Genomic DNA, 19,963 nt, shown 5'->3' with positions numbered 1-19,963 from the left:
TCGCGAAGTCTACGATCCATTCAATATACAGCCAGGCCGAATTCCTGAATCCACCGAAACTATTCGAGTTAACACGAACGCTGTCGAAGTTGGCCGGGACTGCAGCATATCGCGTTTAGCGCTCGTAAACAATGTTGTCAGATTTAAGGAAATTTCCTCACAAATTAGGGAACTTCTATAAAGGAGAGGGAAATTTTGAAGATTTGAAAAAAATGCCGGCTTTTGAGGAATTCTTGGCTTTCAATTGAACCCACGGAAGAAATGTGCAATAAAAAAATTGAACACTATATTTTCTTTCTTTGATAGGTACGTGTTGTAAATACACATACTCACAAGTACTTTTACAATAAAATACGATGTTATTTATGAAATCTGCATTCTTCTTCCGACTCTCCACTGCTCGTGTTCCTGCCTATTCTATTGATAATATTCGTCTGTACAGGTCAATCGGAATGTTTGTTATCGACAAATCAAACCTCTATCGCAAAAGACAATTTAAATTAATTCAAATTATTGCCACTTCACTAATACCAATTAATCTTTCTTGTTTTTTTTTAATTATAATCATCGACTCAATAATACAAAAATCTGTTATCGTTTTATAACTTATTGCTACTAACGGCTAATCACTCATTGTTTTGATGTAGAAGAAAGCAAACTTACATGTGTTTGAAATAAATCAGAATCTGTATTTCCATTATACTTACTTTGACGAAGAAAAAAACATGAAAGTTTAGAATATAGTTTATGTCTTTAATTTGTACGTATTGTGCTTCTGCATTCCAGTATAATTCCAAAAACACAACCATTAAAATGTTAAATAAAATTGAATGTTCATTTCATTCAGATGCATTTTAAAATGATACATTATTTTGCACTTGTAAGTCACAATTTGAAGCTTAGATATTTTAGAAAGCAGTGTTGAGGTAATGTGGAAGTTTTACAGGTACTACAATGAACAAAAATTATTGTTTATTTTACCCAGCATTTTCTGAACCAATCCAAAATTCGCAGACGTATTGAGGAAATTTTGCCTGTTTGGTTGAGGAAATTTTCGATTTGGAGCTGGCAACACTGCTCGTAAATGAGATGCAACCAAAGACCAGACAACTGCGGTTGGTCTTTACAAACGTTGGAGATGGGGAAACTTCTTCAATCTTGATAATACGAAAATGTGATTGTTCAGTCTTTGACTTATTTATTGTAGCAAAATATCAAAAAGATTATTTTTACTAATACATATTAGTGAACGTTTTCGCCCTTATTATGGGCATCATCAGACTAATAAGTAGATACCTATGTAAAAGTAAGTAAATCCATGTTAAACATATTGCAATAAACAAGTTTAAAAATTTAAAACAACCATCAATAAAAAAATAAAAATGAATGATTAAAAATAATTAAAGTTTACATATAAAATTTTATTAGAAAATTATGCATATTTACTAAGACGTACTAAAATAGTAATATGCGTTACAAGAGCGGTATGTTGAAGTTTTCATGTTCCAGGAAAAGTTTGAAAAAGCGAAACGTAGTTGAGCTTCTTTAATTTCCGAGAATTGAAAGAAAACATACCGCTCGTGTATCATACATTATTTTGTGCGAAGATCGTTTATTACATACCTGAAAGAGGAATTTATAATTAGTTACAATGAAATCTCCATCTTGGTTTCTGTTCAATGACGGCAAATTTGCAAAAAAAAAATATATATATATATATATATATATCTATCTTCAACATTGTTGCTTTAAAATCTTTTCTGTGATTACTATACTCCAGCAGGCCTGATGTACGTCTGTCTTTTTTCCCCCAGTCTATGATGAGTCTGGAATCTTATTGATTTTTTCACGGCTTCCTTAATGTTACTTGCATCACGAATGCAGTAACTTTAGTGGAGTTGTAGAGTTTACTTAATTTTTGCAAATATTTAAAAACAATAATTAACAGTGCAATTTGGGTGAAATTGCAGTGGTAAGTTTCCAATTTATAATTATTACTATATTGAACGTCTCTAAAAATAATATGTTAAAAGCCTAAAGCAGTAAAATCAATATGTCACTTAAGCGGTAAGAAGAGAGAAATTGTTATGTGTGTTAGGTTGGGAATACTGAATGTGGAATTTTAGACTTTCCGCGGATTGGTTTTGTGCGGAAACCAAGCAAATACGCACGATCTCGCATAAATGTTTTATTTGGGATGACTAAATGTTTTTTTTTTTTACGAACCAATGCTTTTCTATTATCAAATTCTTCAATCTTGAAACAAGAAAACGAGAAAAGTAGTGTACGGGATCCTTGTCCCTCGCATCTGTTGACTGTCTTCCACTTCTTAATGTATCAACGCTGTATACAGCTACGAGCACTGCATTTTCTTAGGCCACAATGCCTTCTTATTTTAAACCGCCATAGGAATACGTTTACTTACCTGTGCACATATGAATTGGAGACGGAATTATCTCTTGCAAGACCTATGTGACAACTGAAGTTGTCGCATGCAAAACCACTCCTACTCTTATTGTTATTGGCTAGGTATTGATTTTTCCACTCAAGGCTCAAGCTTCATAAAATATAAAATGTAGTATAGATTTTTGCTAGTATTGGAGTTTTTCGGTCACGTGATTACAATTTACTTTTTCATCAAGTGTCCAATAATACATCGAAATTACCCGTTCTAAATCCCATAAGTAATGTCCTTAACTGAAAAAAATAAAATAAAGTCGCCGTTAAGATTATTTCTGCATGAACTACAAAACCTTTAAATGAAGAACAAATAAATTAATTTAGGAAGGTTATACAGTATCCTAAATGCATTATTAATAATAATTTGAATTATTTTTACTTTTATCTTCAGTATTAATTCAGTTCTGTATCGTCTTTTTAATATTTTACGAAAGCTGATAATTGAAATTTATAAAACATTAGCACAGTCTAGTATATAGTCACGAAGCTCAATACGTAGGGAATATGCATCCATAGATAGTTGCTAACCACTAGGATCGCTACTATCGCCTCATCACATACAATGTGAAACAGTACCTGCACAGTCTATTGTTCCTAGTACCCTCAACTCAAGCTTCGTGACTGTTTATACTAGACTGTGGTATTAAGTTGATGCATGACTTAGTACCGTTTTTTTTCATCACAACACTGCAGTGTTAGGAGATTGTTTATCGTTAGTCATTTGTGTTATTTTGTTAAGTTTATTTATACACGCTGTAACATCTGTGGTCATATCGCGTATAGGATCTCTTGGTATATCAGTAGGCCGTTGTTACTACTGTTGAGTTCTTGTTTCTATTGTGTGTTGTACATGGTTTGTGTTCATGTAACTGATTTTAGGTTTTGATAAATGTTTATGATATTGGTGATTGAGTCGGTGATGAATCATGGTATGTAAATTTCCAATCCGGTATATGTCTTTGCGACTGAGGGAAACCATGAAAAACCCCAGTAAAATTGGTCAGCCACGGGGTTTCAACACGGGACCTTTCCAATGCGAGTCTCAAACGTTCCATCCGAGCCAACTCGCTCGGTCAATTATTTGGAGTTTTGTGCTTGTAAATACGCCTTGAATTTTGTGGGTTTGAAAATTAATTAATTAATTAATCATGGTTTATTTAACGACTTTCGCAACTGCCGGGGTTATATCAGGGTCGCCGGTGTGTCGGAATTTTGTCCCGCAGGAGTTGTTTTACATGTCAGTAAATCTACTACCCAGGCCGACGGGTTAGAAAATGTTTGTGTGCTAAAAAAGATGACGTGTCAAGCAAGTTGGGGGTGGGGAGGAAAAATAAAAGAACACTTCCGAAAACAACGTTGCGTACAAAGGTTTATGAGAAATTTCTGTATATTGACGGATAAACACAAAATGCCCAAAATCATTTCTTCAGTTTGAGCGATATTGAAATCTGTTTTTTTTTTCGAAAATTTCCGTCCCACTTTAAGCACAGTAATACCTCCCTCAGTATCGTGTAATAAACAGTAAAGGCTGGTTCAAATAAACCGGGAACGGAAACGGCAACTAGAACAAGAACGGAAATGTTGTTAAAATAAATGTATTTAAATGTGAGGATTCATAATTAACTATTATGAACGCTCACATTTAAATACATGTATTTTAACATTATTTCCGTTCTCGTTCTCGTTTCCGTTTCCGTTCCCGATTTATTGTGAACCACTCTTTATCTCGTTGAGTGGACGAAAATTACTACTACCAATATTCCTTTTATTAAGAAAGTTTCTCTCACCTCCAAATCTTCTTGGAAACTCGTCTTCTGTATAACACTGTTTCTTCCTCCGAATGAACCTCGATAATGGTACTGGACTTTGTTATCAATGTCTCTTGATAGTGAGTTAATTTATGTAAATACATAATTTTGCATAGTATGCAGATTGATGGTACAGAGGTTAAAATATTGCAGTGGTAGATGCATCTCACTTCTGACCCAGCCTTATCTAGTATTATGCAGGCTTAGTTGCACTCTCGTTTATCATTGCACATTTAAACTTATGTAAAAGATAAAGGTGTTAAGGCCGGTCTCCCACCAGGGCTACATTACTACGACAGCGACTGATAGATAAGAACCTCTCACACATTAACTACGCGACCGCTACAAAAATGTTTGGGAGATGTCTTCTAATGATGATGTCATCATTGCTTATCAGTAGGGAGCGGATTTTTATGTGCTAAAAAATTTAAATATATTTATTTTTATGTGCTAAAAAGTACGAAAATATTTGCTAAAAATAAAATATATATATTTTTTTAAATATGAGAAAAATACCTTACTTAGCTTGAAAAAAAAAAAAAAAGAATGTTACTAGGTACGTTAAACCAAAGGTCCCGGGTTCGATACCCGGCTCCGGAACAATTTTTCCCTCGAAATTATTCAAATCAACTTTACAGGGAGTTATACCTGAAATCTTGATTTGCATAATACACGTCACTGTTCGTTAACAGAAAACCACAATTTAAGTCACACAGAGTTAGTGTGCACTCGAAGTTGGTTGCTTGACGGTTGTCAGCCCACTTTGAGGTCTGTGGATATAGAGGGAAAAATTGGATCGGTGTCGGTTAGAGTTCCCGAGTAGCTCAGTGGTAGAGCCTTGGTACGTTAAACCAAAGGTCCCGGGTTCGATACCCGGCTCCGGAACAATTTTTCCCTCGAAATTATTCAAATCAACTTTACAGGGAGTTATACCTGAAATCTTGATTTGCGCAATGTTACTAGGTATTCACCAACCACACTTGAGTGCTAGTAGTTGGCCGAGAATTGCAGTGAATAACAAAGGTCATCTCCAAATTCTCCATCACAAATGCATGCCGATTATCTCTGAACAACGACTTATACTGTGAAAACGATCTTTCCACATCACAGGACATCAGACGTGCATATTTAAAGAGAGGAATGTCACAAACACAAACACCGTCAATTTCACCTACAGGCACATCCTCCAATACTTGAGCAACTTTACACCCTTTTTTATATCCACTGTTTTTCCCAAACACATTCTGGAATTTGTCCCTTAGTGCTTGTACTTCTGAACCTGATAGCGAGTACAGTTTAATTTTCACGGCACGCACCTCCCTGTTTCAGACAACAGGTTTTTGGATGTTTCGAGTTTTTTTATGGTGTCACATAAAAGCTTCGATTTGCTAATAGGAAAGCCAAATCGTTTTTTAAACAACCATCTTTTAGTATATCTTGAAGGATATCGATTGGTGAAGCCCAATAACAGGGAATCACAACATGACGTATTGCTCTTATCTGTTGTGTTTCACAAACAAAGCGTGGAATGAAATCATCTTCAGCAACAATAAACATTCCTAATTATGTGTTGCAAGATCTCTTCTCCTTGTCAATGTTAATTTATTCTCTAATAATAACACTGATATGCTGCGTAGCAGTTCTCAGAACTTGAGGTGATACTATTACAAAAATGGCTCACGGATACACCACACAGCTTAGAAACACTAAGCAACCAAGAATTCTTAAAAAGATAAACGCACTTCTGAGTAACATAATTGGTTTAGTTTTAAAATGTTTAAAAGTTCTTGTAAAAAATTATTTAAGTAAGAAAACTCCAAGATTTATGTGTTTATAATAGATTTCCTGAAAATATGTATTTACATAATTTTCTTGTGAAAATATGTGTTTTTATGTGAAATAAAATTCGAGTTTGAAACTTGAAACTTCATGTTCGGAATTTTTAACTTTGTTAATTGTGTTTTATCACACGTAAAAATAATATTTAATTACATAGAAATCCGCTCCTTACTTATCAGTATCTCAGAAGGAAGTAAGGGCGTAGCTATTGAATGAAGCCGTATATTAGGAACATAGTCAATACAGCGGCTTTTGTTTGTGCCCAAGAACTGAAAAAATGACGAAAAAAAAGTTTGTTATTTTATCGAATGTCTAGTATTTTATTTAAATTATTCAAAATACATAATGTAATTTATCTACACCCGTGACGTAAAAGCGATTTTCAAGATTCCTATATTTTAAGAAGCATAATCGAAATAGAATATCTTGTCACAGTCTGCAAATTTAATTTGAATTAACTTCAATTACAAATAACACGGACATTTTAAATTAAATTAAAGCAAATCTAATTTAATAACTCGTCTATATTTTTTGACCCCAACAAACACATTATATATAATCGAAATTAATATTTGCGAAGTTATGTTCAGTATATAATTTTATTTTATTAGATACAGTATGTAACATTTTGGATTTAGATTTCATATTTTACATTATGCAGTATATGAGTATGATATTGAAAGCTTCCAAAATGTCACACTTCCAACCCTTAAGGGAACCAGGTAGTGATTAGGGGTCAAAAATCCGGTTTTTTATTTTGTGTTTAAAAAAAAGGGACAAGACTTGCTCTGTAAAACAATATCAATATTGTGGACAGTATTTCTGCAGATATGCTCTTTAAATGGCTTCTCTAAATTTGGCGTGTAATTTATACACGCTTTTTTTTTAATGTAGTTTTCCGTAACTTGACATTTTTCAAACTTACGTGCATTTTTCTCTGAAACTACTGAATCAATTTACATGAAACTTTGACAGTGTTTTCTGCAGCCTGTGTTCTACATAGTAGACCTAGGGGTTTAAGAATATCACACACATAACACGAGAAAAAAAATAGATATGCATTGAAATAAATACAAAAAAGTTGAACAAAGTTCAATATATTTTCTGTTTCACTAGGGATGAAATATTTAACTAAATTTTGGTTTAAAATTTACAATATACATTACTAGATAACTTTAAAAAATACAAGGCATATGAGTGTAGATTGTAGCAAGTAATGTGCACCTGAAGAATGGAGTACATTTAGCAAAGTGGGAAAACAGGTTATCAGTTAGGGCCTTTCTTTTGCACTTGGATACGAAACTAATTAGTTGTCTTTATCACTGAATTCAGAATGATTGATTGTATGACCATAGAAATTTGCATTCCACTCTGAACACTGAAAGCCTAGAAATACTGAACTAAACTTTTATACTGAAATTTTTTAATCGCACAGACCACTACCCACTCCCCTTAACTTAATATATAGAATTATATATTCTCTATGTTATAATTTAATTTACCTTCGGGCCGAGACGTAGATGGGAGGATAATATAAAAATGGGTTTGAGGGAGGTGGGATATGATGGTAGAGACTGGATTAATCTTTCTCAGGATCGGGACCGATGTCGGCCTTATGTAAGAGCAGCACAGAACCTCCAAGTTACTTAAAAGCCATTTATAAGTTATAAGTATAAAATTTAATTTAAAATATTGTCATTTTTATTCTCTCTCCTTCTTCCATTTCTTTTCACTCTTTCTGTTTTCTCTCTGTTTCTATTTGTAATTCTTTTATTTTGGAATATGTATGATAAGACTTTCCTGTGTTAAATTCTAACGTACCTTGTTTACATTTTTATGGGTCATCCTCAGAGCTGGTCGTTGTTGCTAATCGTACATATTCCGAAGTGATACAGTGTTAAAAGTTGTATAATCAAGATGTAGCCTATATATATATTTTATTTTGTTTATAACATAACACATGTAACTACTGTAATTGGAGCTTCTACAGAGGCATCATTTTATTTTTACTAACATTTCTAATATTAACCTGGCTATACCTTTGGATCAACGGTCGAGAACCGAAAACACCGTTTACTACCCCTTTCCACGACTGGAGTTCGATGATACTGGCGTAAAATACAAACAAATCACTTTACTAGGTACAGGAGGGAAGAAAAGTAGTTCATTTATGTAAACTAGGAAATATTACGCTTTTGAATTTGATAATTTTCATTAGGTTTTTGTTTAATCAAGATATAGTAGCTACAGTATTAACAATGAGTGTTTTTACTCACGAATTGAGCTGTCAATGCGGGCGTATTCATTTTATGCAGTGTAGCCTATATGGGGGCGCAATCCTGGTCACTCACCAAGAAACAGGCATTAAAATTAGGAAGATGCCAAAGAAGAATGGAAAGGAAAATTCTCGGAATAAGCCTGAAAGACAGAATCAGAAACGAAGAAGTACGGCGACGAAGCGGCGTAGAGGACGTGGTGACACTCGCTAAAAGGATGAAATGGCGCTGGGGAGGACACGTGATACGAATGCAACCTACCAGATGGACACACACGGCGACACTGTGGGATCCAAGAATTGGCTGGAGAAACCGTGGACGACCGAGGACCAGATGGGGGGACGAGTTCCAGTTGCAGCTAGGAGGACTGTGGACGAGAATAGGACGCCAAAGAACACGGTGGAAGGACGCAGTCAACCAACTTTGAGTGGGAGCAACAACCAGTGCTAGCGAAATTGTGGACAAAGAACTAGGAATGTAAATAGAGCATCAGGTCGGCTCTTCTGATGGTCAAGACTTGAGGCACCCCTGCCCAAGCAGGAGGCCTTGCCCCACTGGGGATTTACGGCTTTATTATTATTATTATTATTATTATTATTATTATTATTATTATTATATTATACTGTCTACAGCACATTGGTGTACACTATAGAAAATGAAGTTAAATTGGAAAAAAAATCATAATATGGATATTTAAACACATTTTTTTAAAATGGTGGCCGTTCATTTCGATACAGGCTTCAGTTCTAATGTGCATATTATCGCACTATAGACTATTGTATGTAATTCCAATTACCAGTTTCGTCCTTCGTACCAGTAACTCATGTTGAAATAATTCTGTACTTACGCTATAAAAGGTTACCTTACGTACTGTAAATCCAATCTTCACTTCTGCCCGATCAGAAAAGATAAAATTACCCATACATGCTAGGCCTAGCTACTGTCCGTCCAACTGGTTATGTCGCAGGGTCGTAGAAAGGGGGGAAATCACGTGACAGTTAATCACTTAACGAGGCCCTTTTATTTAAGTTATTTTAAGCAATTGTATGTGTATAATATTACGTAGACGTCCAATTCCTTACAGAAATTAATGTTCTTAGAAAAGAGCTAAGACAGCCCAGCCACTAGCATTTACAGAGAGGCGAATAGAAGCAGGTGGGGGAAACCGGGATTCGACGTAGGCAAATGGACGACAGTACCTGTGCGAAAATGATTCAATATTGAAAGCTCTTTCGTCACTGGAAAACGCGAACATATTCTTGGAACGTACTGTTTACTATGACCGCAAGGCTATTATGACTGTATATGCGGTCTTGGATCTGTGTTGAGGACGGTTGAACTTCATTAGTAGAAGGGGTGGGAGTGAAGTACGTTAAAAAACTCAGGTACAATAAAAATTGAAGTAAAAATAAAATGATGTCCCTGTACTCTGTTGTAGTCACATCTCTCCTTGCGTATTCCGCTGAAATTATGGTTGTATAGGCATGGATATTGTTCTACTAGTTGAACGAAGGCAATGTTGTTCTTTTTTTCTTCAGTTATCTAATTGTAAGCGATTGGCCGCGGCAAGATAGCGAGAAGACTGACATGTCGAGTCTCGCGCGACTCGTCGCTAGCAGGTGGAGTCGTGATCTCGTATTCGTCGCGCTAGTGGGAGAACTTCCATTTAAAACCACGGGCAGCGACTAGTGATGGGCGAAGTTGTTCTTTTCCCGGAACAGTTCCGACTGTTCCGGTTCCGAAAAAATACTATGTTCCAAATAACAGTTCCGAAATAACAGTCACCAGTGGTGATGAGTCGGAGTCGTTGAGTCGTTCAAACGAACGGTACAGTACCCTCCCTCTTTACCATGCTGCTCACACTGGAGCACTCATAGGCATGACATAGTACACATTCTTATCTATAGATGGCACTGCAATGCACATTCGAATCGATTTTGGAAAATTGCTGTGCATGCGGACAGAACTCAAAAGCTTAATGTTAGTAATTAAACAGCTGTTGACTACAAGGACAGAATACAACACTTTGTTTTCGTACATAAAGTTATAAAGACATGGTAGCCAACTAAAAAAAATAACATAACATTTAAAACATATGGTATGTAATTTCTCTTCTCTCTATTACATAATAAAAAAAACAAATCATTAATTTTTATTTTTATTTTTCTTAATGCAGTTATAATAATAATAATAATAATAATAATAATAATAAATATTACAATTTCATAAATAAAAAAGATATATATTGGCAGTACTGAAACCTGGAAACCCCGCAGTGGGTTAGTAAAATGTTGGAATCGCATATTTACCAAAGTGTAATTTAAACTTCGCATTAAACCTCGCTCTCCAAATCAGTACTTATATGGGTAGTTTCCAACAAATAATGCTACAACATTTTTGTCGTTCTTTGATAACAGAGAAGATAGCACAAAAACTTGTGCTTGTCAGACTTAACCTTAACAAACGACATACAGACATTGTAACTAAACCACTCATTACCATTTACGACTTTAACCTTTGTATAGAATCAGCTGATCAATGAATTAATAATAGTATGTGTACTTTATGACTTTGTAGAATGTTTATAAAACAGAATTAGTCAACTAATGGTGAAATAAACCATAAAGCGGGAATGAATATTACAGATTATTAAATACTTACTATAACATTACAGATGATTGGCCAGTCTTACAAATGTTGATATTAAAGTTCGCGCCACCGCAAGGATTTCAATTTCCATGCGCCCCCCTCCAACAACATGAGAGTTTCAAGTACCAACTTCATCCAACGAAGTTCCAAGTATAACCCTAGGGTATAACATAAAGAACAACGAGAACAGTGTAACTGCAGCTGTCGGTTCATCGGAACAAGCTCCGACGTTCCGACTGTTATCTCGGAGTCGGAACATACCTTGTGCAACGCGGTACTGCGAGCCCGCAACAGCTGGGCAAGTGAGCAGCTCGGAGTCGGAACACTGTTATTTCGGAACAGGAGGTTCCGACCTACTGTTCATTTTTGCAACAGTTCCGAGACCGGAACAGTTCCAAAATAACTGTTGTGTTATTTTTTACCCATCTCTAGCAGCGACTTAAAAGCGACGTAGCGTAGCGGTATGGTTGTAGTAACGTAGCACTGCCTGATGGGAGACCGGCCTCAGTGTAAAGATGTCGCCATGTAATTTGTCCGCTACGCAGAAACCAATTTATGGTCAGTCACTCCTATCTTCAGATCACGTGACGGGAGTCTTCCTCTTCCTACACTGCTCTCCCCGATACTGCTCTCAGCCGCTCATACACGTTCAGCTCTCATGCGGCTGATTAGGCTGTAAGCTCCCGCTCCTGCATGGGAGGCATGGAGGTATACTTTGGTTATTGCAGGGTTTTATTTTAATACGAGCAATTCGATTTGGAGTTGTTTTTAGTGTCAGATTAAATACTTTTCTTTAATAGATATCTGGTTTAACAAGTCGGTTAAGGCGCTTGTCTCCCGGTCTGAAGTTGCGCTCTGGCGCGGGTTCGATCCCCGCTTGGGCTGATTACCTAGTTGGGTTTTTTCAGAGGTTTCCCCAGAGGTGAATGCCAGGTAATCTATGGCGAATCCTCGGTCTCATCTCACCAAATATCATCTCGCTATCATCAATCTCATCGATGCTAAGTAGTAGTTGATACAGCGTCGTTAAATAACCAATTAGAATAAAAACAAAAACTATGTTCATAGCTAGTTTGGGAAGGAACAAACATTTCCTTTTGCATCTAATTGTTTGTTATTATTTTCTCCTAATTCTTAGATTATTTTTGGCTTATTGGTCTGCTTAATTGTTCCTCGGCTTTCATGACCTTGGTCTTTTACTCTTGGGAAATACCCGGTACCTACTCAGTTGGATAGGAACATAAGTGTATTCCAAGGTCTTTATGTGGCTTTTAGAAACGAGAAACAGTTATTACATGCTTACGTGGCAACAGTAATTATGTTTAGGCTATTGAGAGGATTGGAGAGACCATTTCTCTGAGATATCTGGAAATAAACAAAGGAATGTTTGTCAGAATCATTTTTGAATAGCCATAAATAATGGACACTGCGTGATTTCTTGTCGCTGTAATAATGTTTACCAAAATCAAGCTGTTATGTCACCTGGACTTGGAGACATAGAAGAGCAGTGTTTATAGAAATATGTTTTGTGATAGCCAATTTGTACAGTACTTGTAGGCTAACACAGAAGTGCTGCATGCAGAAACTACTATAAATGTATAAATGAAATATACCCGTAATACAGCAGAAATGTATATATAAAATGTCAAATGTCGTAAATTATAATACATATTTAAAATGTTCTCTTTTTGACATGTTTTACCCTCTTTGCCGACAGGATCGTACATTTTGCGCACTATCCGTGGCTTGGATCGTATGATCGTACGGTTGGCAACCCTGCTTCAGAAGTAATCTATACGTAGTGATAGCTTTGTGTGTAATTTTGAAACATGGAAAGTCCGCCTAGGAAGTCACCGCGGGAAAAATACGTTCGCAAAGTAGAAAGATAATATATAATGTACAGTATTTAAGTTCGTATATAAGAAAAATAGAGTGTGTAGCTTTTTCTTTGAAAAGAGCTATGGAAAGAACAGCGAAAGCAATGGGGAAGAGAGTGAAAACTCGGTGAGAAATGTAGCAAAATAATGCGAGAAAGCTAGCATTTCGGGCACGCTATTTGTGTCTATAACACAGCGCATTTTACCCAGGTATGGATAACATTTTGACATGTAGTGGTATGTACTACCTTCCTCCGGGGCCTCTTCTCTGCTACGATTATATCTTCGATGTAAGTTCACGCTCCGAGATATTCATACATGTCTCGGGTTGATACTGCATCTTTGCAGGTTGTGTACATGCTCTCTCTCTTCCCCTCCACTCACCGTTCCCGCTAACACTCATATAAACATGATAGTGGCGCCCTCGGACATAAGCGGTATTTCTATTTGTCCCGAGTAATACATACATACGTCCCGCGCCGTGGCGTCGTAGTCTAAGGCATTCTGCCTAGGACCCTAGGACTAGCGTTACGGAATGCGCGCTGGTTCGAGTCCTCATGGGGGAAGAAATTTTCTCATGAAATTTCGGCCAGTGTATGGGACCGGTGCCCACCCAGCATCGTGATGCACTTGGGGAGCTACGATAGGTAGCGAAATCCGGTTATGCAAACCAGCTATATACCTCCATTCTGGTTGGATGATCGTCCACGTCTGCATCGACATGTTGCCGTGAGGCCATCAGCCGGCTGGTAGGTTTTGGCCCTTCATGGGCTGTAGCGCCACGGATTATTAATACATACATACATACATACATACATACATACATACATACATACATACATACATACTCACAAATGGCTTTTAAAGAACCCGCAGGTTCATTGCCGCCCTCACATAAGCCCTCCATCGGTCCCTATCCTATGCAAGATTAATCCAGCCTCTATCATCATATCCCACCTCCCTAAAATCGATTTTAATATTATCCTCCCATCTACGTCTCGGCCTCCCGAAAGGTTTTTTTTCCCTCCGGCCTCCCAACTAACACTCTATATGCATTTCTGGATTTGCCCATACGTGCTACATGCCCTGTCCATCTCAAACGTCTGGATTTAATGTTTCTAATTTTGTCAAGTGAAGAATACAATGCGTGCAGTTCTGCGTTGTGTAACTTTTTCCATTCTCCTGTAACTTCATTCCCTTTAGCCCCAAATATTTTCCTAAGAACCTTATTCTCAAACACCCTTAATCTCTGTTCCTCTCTCAAAGTGAGATTCCAAGTTTCACAACCATCCAGAACAACCGATAATATATCTGTTTTATAAAATCTAACTTTAGTATATTAAATTAGTATAGATTATTTGTCATATGATCATGATGTTCGCCCTACACTACTGTACATAATAAATATACAGAAATGATCGTACCTACCTAAACTGAGTTGAAAACATTAATTCTCTTCATAGTTTTATTACAACAGAGTATCAATAAAGACCGAAATATAACAAAGGTGTGATGCAGATTTACTGTTGACGTCAAATAACTATGTCCTTAGGACAGGAAATTAATTTGATTTCAGCATTATTATTATTTTCGCATTAAATATTTACTTAAGACACTACATTATTGATGGTGCCTTTTCGAAAACCAAGACAAATTTTATTGCCTTCAAAAGCACTACATTTAACTACGTATCATTCATTCATATTTAGTTTCGACAGTATATCAAGTTTCCTGTGCGTAAGAATCTGTTTCATTCTTACCTTAAGGCGCATTTGTGCTCAGTCATCGATTCACTCAGGAGTTATCGTAATGACATTATAGTCTATGTCCATCTAGAAAAACTACTCTTTCCAATGGTGAAAGAACTAAACAAATCGGTTAAGTAGTTTCTGAGATTACCTCATAGACACATGCAAACATTTTATATGTTATTAGTTTGGAAAAAAAATCATTTTATGATTGTTCGTAATAAATAAACTAAAAAAAACGATGTCTATTCTTCCTCCCTTTATTAGATTCTTCGGACTAGTCAGTGGTGCATTCCATCGTTATCTTGAACACATCATTTCTGAGAACAGAACCAGCTGATGTAGATTCATGAGATAACTGTGTGCATTCACATTATAATATAAAATGATGAATTTTATTAATTCCAACCAATATATAGGCCTATTATAATGTGCATAAGTGATTGCATTAATACATAATCAGTCTAAATTAAATGAGATAAATGACACAAATTCAACAGAAAAATTACAATATTATTTAAACACAAAACATTTAACACCCAACATTTTTATCTAATGATTTCGAAGCATTATATAAGCATTCAGCGCAATGTAATTCATTGCCTAGCCATTGTCAATTGTGTAGGAAAATATATTTAAATCGTGCTACCACTTAAAGAATGAATATTAGCAACATGTGCTGTATTAGTATATTATATCAAAAGTCAATTTAAAATCTGGTGATTTTCCGTGTCAATCTAGCTATTTTTGAACAGGATTACAACAACTTTTGAAATTTCTGGTTGACAATACTGCTAATTCTGCGATTCAGTCTCCTTCTACCACTTGGTGGACGGTAAAGTAAATAGGATAGTTTTATCCTAAGTGTGAAAATATTGTACACTAGTTTTATCCTAAGTGTGGAAACATTGTACACTAGTTTTATCCTAAGTGTGAAAATATTGTACACTAGTTTCAAGGGAAAAATTGTTCAAATCTGCTTTACAGGAAGCTTTACCTGAAAGATTAGATTTGCATTGTACACTGGTTTTATCCTAAGTGTGAAAACATTGTGCACTAGTTTTATCCTAAGTGTGAAAACATTGTACACTAGTTTTATCGTAAGTGTGAAAACATTGTACATTATTCCTGTGGTTTGCCAACTTCTTAAGTTATTTTTTCGTAAAAGACTTATGGTCAGTTTTTCCAAGAAATGTTTAATTTGGCTTAACTAACGTTAAATTAACAGCCTCTTTAATTTTTACGTTTTGTTAATGTATTTTCCATTTCTTCAAGATCATTTTATTTAAAACAACCAACACTTAATTATAACAGTCGTTAATACTATTTTAACCACTCAAAAGCAGCTGGTAATGAGTTTGCACATGTAAGGAAATTTTTTAATGGCTGATATTATTTCTTAAATTCTGTATTGTAGAATAAGTCATGAAACATGTATAAAATCATAACCTGGTACAGTAGGCCATGATCGATAAAGAAGAAGACGAATGGAAGTTGTAGGTGACTACTATTGAATAATATTATTACAAAGTAAGGTTATAGTACTAATGCTAATACTGTACATGACTTCTCAAAGAAGCAATTTTTGTTGAAACCTTTTTAATATAATACTCACTGTGTATTTTGAAACACTATTGACATTGACTATAGTTAGTTGAAAAGAGCCAGTATCATAGACTCAAGAGTAAATAGTAGATGCTGAATTGGAATAAGTGATCTATTTCTGTTTGCAGGATATTCAAGTCTGGTTTAAATTTCATGTAAAATTTTGCGACCTACTTGTTTTGAAAGTCTATATTATTGTCACAAATTGAATATCATGCATACATAAACCATCATTCCTAGTTACCTTGCCATGTTGAGATCCCACATTTTCTAAATATTCAATAGGTCAGTATCAAAATAAGCAGCCAGTATGATAATCAATTTATTTTTTAAAATTCTCTTCCCTATAGGCCTATTAGCTTTCAAATCTGTCTTTTAAATGTTATCAGTCATTCACGAAACATTCCTTAAAAAGAGACATAAGTAGCCTATTATTTTCACAACTTCCGTTTGAACAGCTGTGGTGTCGTCTGCCATATTTAACTAGGCCTATCTGTCAAATGAGTTAACTGCCTAACATCCTGCATTTAAAGTTAACAAACACGTAACAATCTGTTAAGCCAAACTAGTGTTGAAGAAATGAAAAAAAAAAAAAAAAAAAAACTAGCCTATATTTAACAAACTGTTTAGAGTTTAACATTCGTTAAATGTTCTAACAATACTTGGGAAACCGGGCATTAATGTTTATAATAATTCATGATACCATATAAAATGAATAATTGATCAGAGTACACCGGATATGTATATTGCATTTTGCAACTGAACAAAGGCGTTTAATAACATGAACATGTGACTTAATGCGCAGAAACGTTTTAAAGTGATCCGCCTTCTTCTCTGACGGTTGTTGTGTGTTCTGGTTAGCCTTTAAATAAGAAAATGTTGTATTTCTGTTCAAGATGAACGTATTAAAAAGTGAGATAAATTAGCGTACTAAAAATAGATTGCAATGAGGCTATTAAGGAGACACAGATGGAAAGACAAAAATAGGCTCTTAACTCATATGTACGCAACATTTCAGTACTTATAAGCTAATCAAGAAATATAAATTCTTAATTTTTATACTACTATATCAAACAGGAAATAAATTTAAAAAATCCAACATATTTTCATTCCGTCTTCTTTCTTAATTTAGATTCCTTTAGATTGTATTTTGAAAAGTAGCCGTATAACATAATCAATGAGATCTTCAGGGCATAGTAAGCCACAACAATGGTTGCAGTGGCGGCTAGTATAAGAAAAGCAATGACATCTAACAACAGGTACTGGTACAGTGAAAGATCTACAGCGGCTGACCGCAGGTGATGAGCTCCCTTGTGTCTGATCACGTATTCTGTCCAGAAGACGGCTGTCTCCAATGGAGTGTGAGGGCGATCCCTGAACAATTCCGACAATTCTTTTGCGTTTTTGTGGTATCTGAAAGGAGTAAAAATTTGACAGTCATTATGTGTATATAGATTTGAGTGTCTGTATTGAGAGAGAGAGAGAAACAAAATGCTAAAAATGAATGAAAAGCAGTTCATTCTATAGCTGAAGATCTCTCGCGAAAAGGGATTGGAGTTCATGTTCGAGGAGAAATAATGTGCGAGATTTGTAGCAAAGAAAATTGTTATTAGCCTATATAGGTTTTCTTCGAGTACTATACTTCTGGATTATACTGTAACTCCTTCCTTATGCCTACCATAACTACTGCCACCATCGCTACTACTCTAATCAACCTATCGTTACTGCTACAATTACTTCCACCATGCTATTACTATCACTACTAATTTTACTACACTATCGCTACTATTACTACAACTACAATCATTACCACCACCAATACTACTCTTACCACCCTACCGCTACTTCTACTAGCACTACAACTACTACTGTCATCCTTTCATTATTACATAGATTGGACAAAAAATAATGGCAACACTGCTGTCACGTGACGATGGTGCATTCGAGAGCTGCCAGATATGTGGACATGAACAAGGACTGTTAGATGAGTTAGTGCAGCCAGCGGCGATAGTACTCTGTCAATCTACTGCAGTGTGTAGAACGTTGATTTTCTTAGGGATAGTGCGAGCGCCCTAAGACCACGTTTACAAAACTAGAGCAACGTTCCTGGATCAAAATTGAAGTGACACGAGGTCGTAGTGCACAAGAATGTTTTCAGGGATTACATGAAGCATATGCCGATGCAGCGTTGCCATATCGCACAGTGGCACGATGGGTTAAAGCGTTCCGGGAAGGCAGGGATGCCGTTCAGGACAATCTCCATACAGGACGATCCCGCGTGGAGCACAACACAGTTCAACTCCTTGCTTCCCTGCAGGATGCTGATCGCCGATGGACTGCGCAGCGGATGTCTGAGTATGTCACAAAACTGTGATCCACCTTCTGCAAGACATTGGTGGTACAGAATCCCACTATTCTTCATGATAATGCAAGGAGTCACACCACTGCAGCTTTCAAGCACCTCTTGCATCGCTGGCAATGGGAGATTCTGGAACATCCACCGTACTCACCCGATATGATCCATGCGATTACGATCTTTTCGCCAAAGTGAAAGAACCACTGCGAGGGGCCCGGTACAATAGCAGAGATGAACTTATCCGTGCTATAGGGCAGTCAATACGGAACATCAACAAAAATGGGCGCGCTGATGGTGTACGACGCCTTCCAAACATTTGACAAAAGGTAATAAATAAGGGGGGCTACTATATAGAAGGTACGTAAATGTACCTCTGTGAATAAAGCCATGTCAGAAATATCGAACTGTTGCCATTACTTTTTATCCAACCTATGTATAACAACCATGACCATAACACTGTTACCACTACTACTACTACTACTACTACTACTACTACTACTACTACTACTACTACTACTACTACTACTACTACTACTACTACTACAGGGACATCATTTTTATTTTCACTTCAATTTTTATTGTACCTGAGTTTTTGAATGTAATTCACTCCCACCCCTTGTATTAATGAAGTTCAACCGTCGTCCACAAGATCCAAGACCGCATATACAGTCATAGTAGCCTTACGGTCATAGTAAACAGTACGTTCCAAAAATATGTTCGCGTTTTCCAGTGACGAAAGAGCTTTCAATATTGCATCATTTTCCATTTGCCTACGTCGCATCCCGGTTTCGCCCACCTGCTTCTATTCGCCCCTCTGTAAATGCTAGTGGCTGGGCTGTCGTAGCTCTTTTCTGGGAACATTAATTTCTGTTAGGAATTTATTTATTTATTTATTTATTTATTTATTTATTTATTTATTTATTTATTTATTTATTTATTTATTTATTTTGCTAATAATTGTAACGTAAATTATAAAATATACAGAGAAAATTTAGCTCGCCCCTGAAAGAGTAGAACTCGTGCTCAGGGGCGTATTCCTGAATTGGACGTCTACGTAATATTATACCCATACTATTGTTTAAAATAACTTAAATAAAAGGGGCCTCGTTAAGTAATTAACTGTCACGTGATTGCCACCGTTTCTACGACGCTGCGACGTAACCACTTGGGCGGACAGTAGATAGCATGTCTGAGTAATTTTATCTTTTCGGATCGGGCAGAAGTGAAGATTGAATTTACAGTACGTAAGGTCTCTTTTATAGAGTAGGTACAGAATAATTTCAACATGAATTACTGATACGAAGTACGAAATTGGTAATTAGAATTACGTACAATAATCTATATA

The 19,963-nt window shown here is 36.0% G+C and overlaps 2 protein-coding genes across 5 annotated transcripts in view; one reads left to right on the top strand and one right to left on the bottom strand.

Moving 5' to 3' along the window:
- LOC138693158 (lachesin-like) overlaps positions 1 to 19,963 on the top strand; it is a 1,789,721-nt gene that overhangs the window by 1,292,141 nt on the left and 477,617 nt on the right. The gene's annotated exons all lie outside the window — the stretch shown is intronic.
- LOC138693356 (uncharacterized) overlaps positions 1 to 19,963 on the bottom strand; it is a 64,891-nt gene that overhangs the window by 14,985 nt on the left and 29,943 nt on the right. The window contains exons 5-7 of the mRNA XM_069817275.1: positions 17,372 to 17,675; positions 12,336 to 12,397; positions 4,248 to 4,341 (exon numbers count right to left, since the gene is read on the bottom strand). Of these exons, the coding sequence (XP_069673376.1) occupies positions 4,248 to 4,341; positions 12,336 to 12,397; positions 17,372 to 17,675 (460 nt within the window). The remainder of the gene's footprint in view (positions 1 to 4,247; positions 4,342 to 12,335; positions 12,398 to 17,371; positions 17,676 to 19,963) is intronic.

This window comes from Periplaneta americana, chromosome 17 (assembly GCF_040183065.1).
Source record: "Periplaneta americana isolate PAMFEO1 chromosome 17, P.americana_PAMFEO1_priV1, whole genome shotgun sequence".
Taxonomy (NCBI): Eukaryota; Metazoa; Arthropoda; class Insecta; order Blattodea; family Blattidae; genus Periplaneta; species Periplaneta americana.
This window is presented reverse-complemented; position numbering and strand designations above follow the sequence as displayed.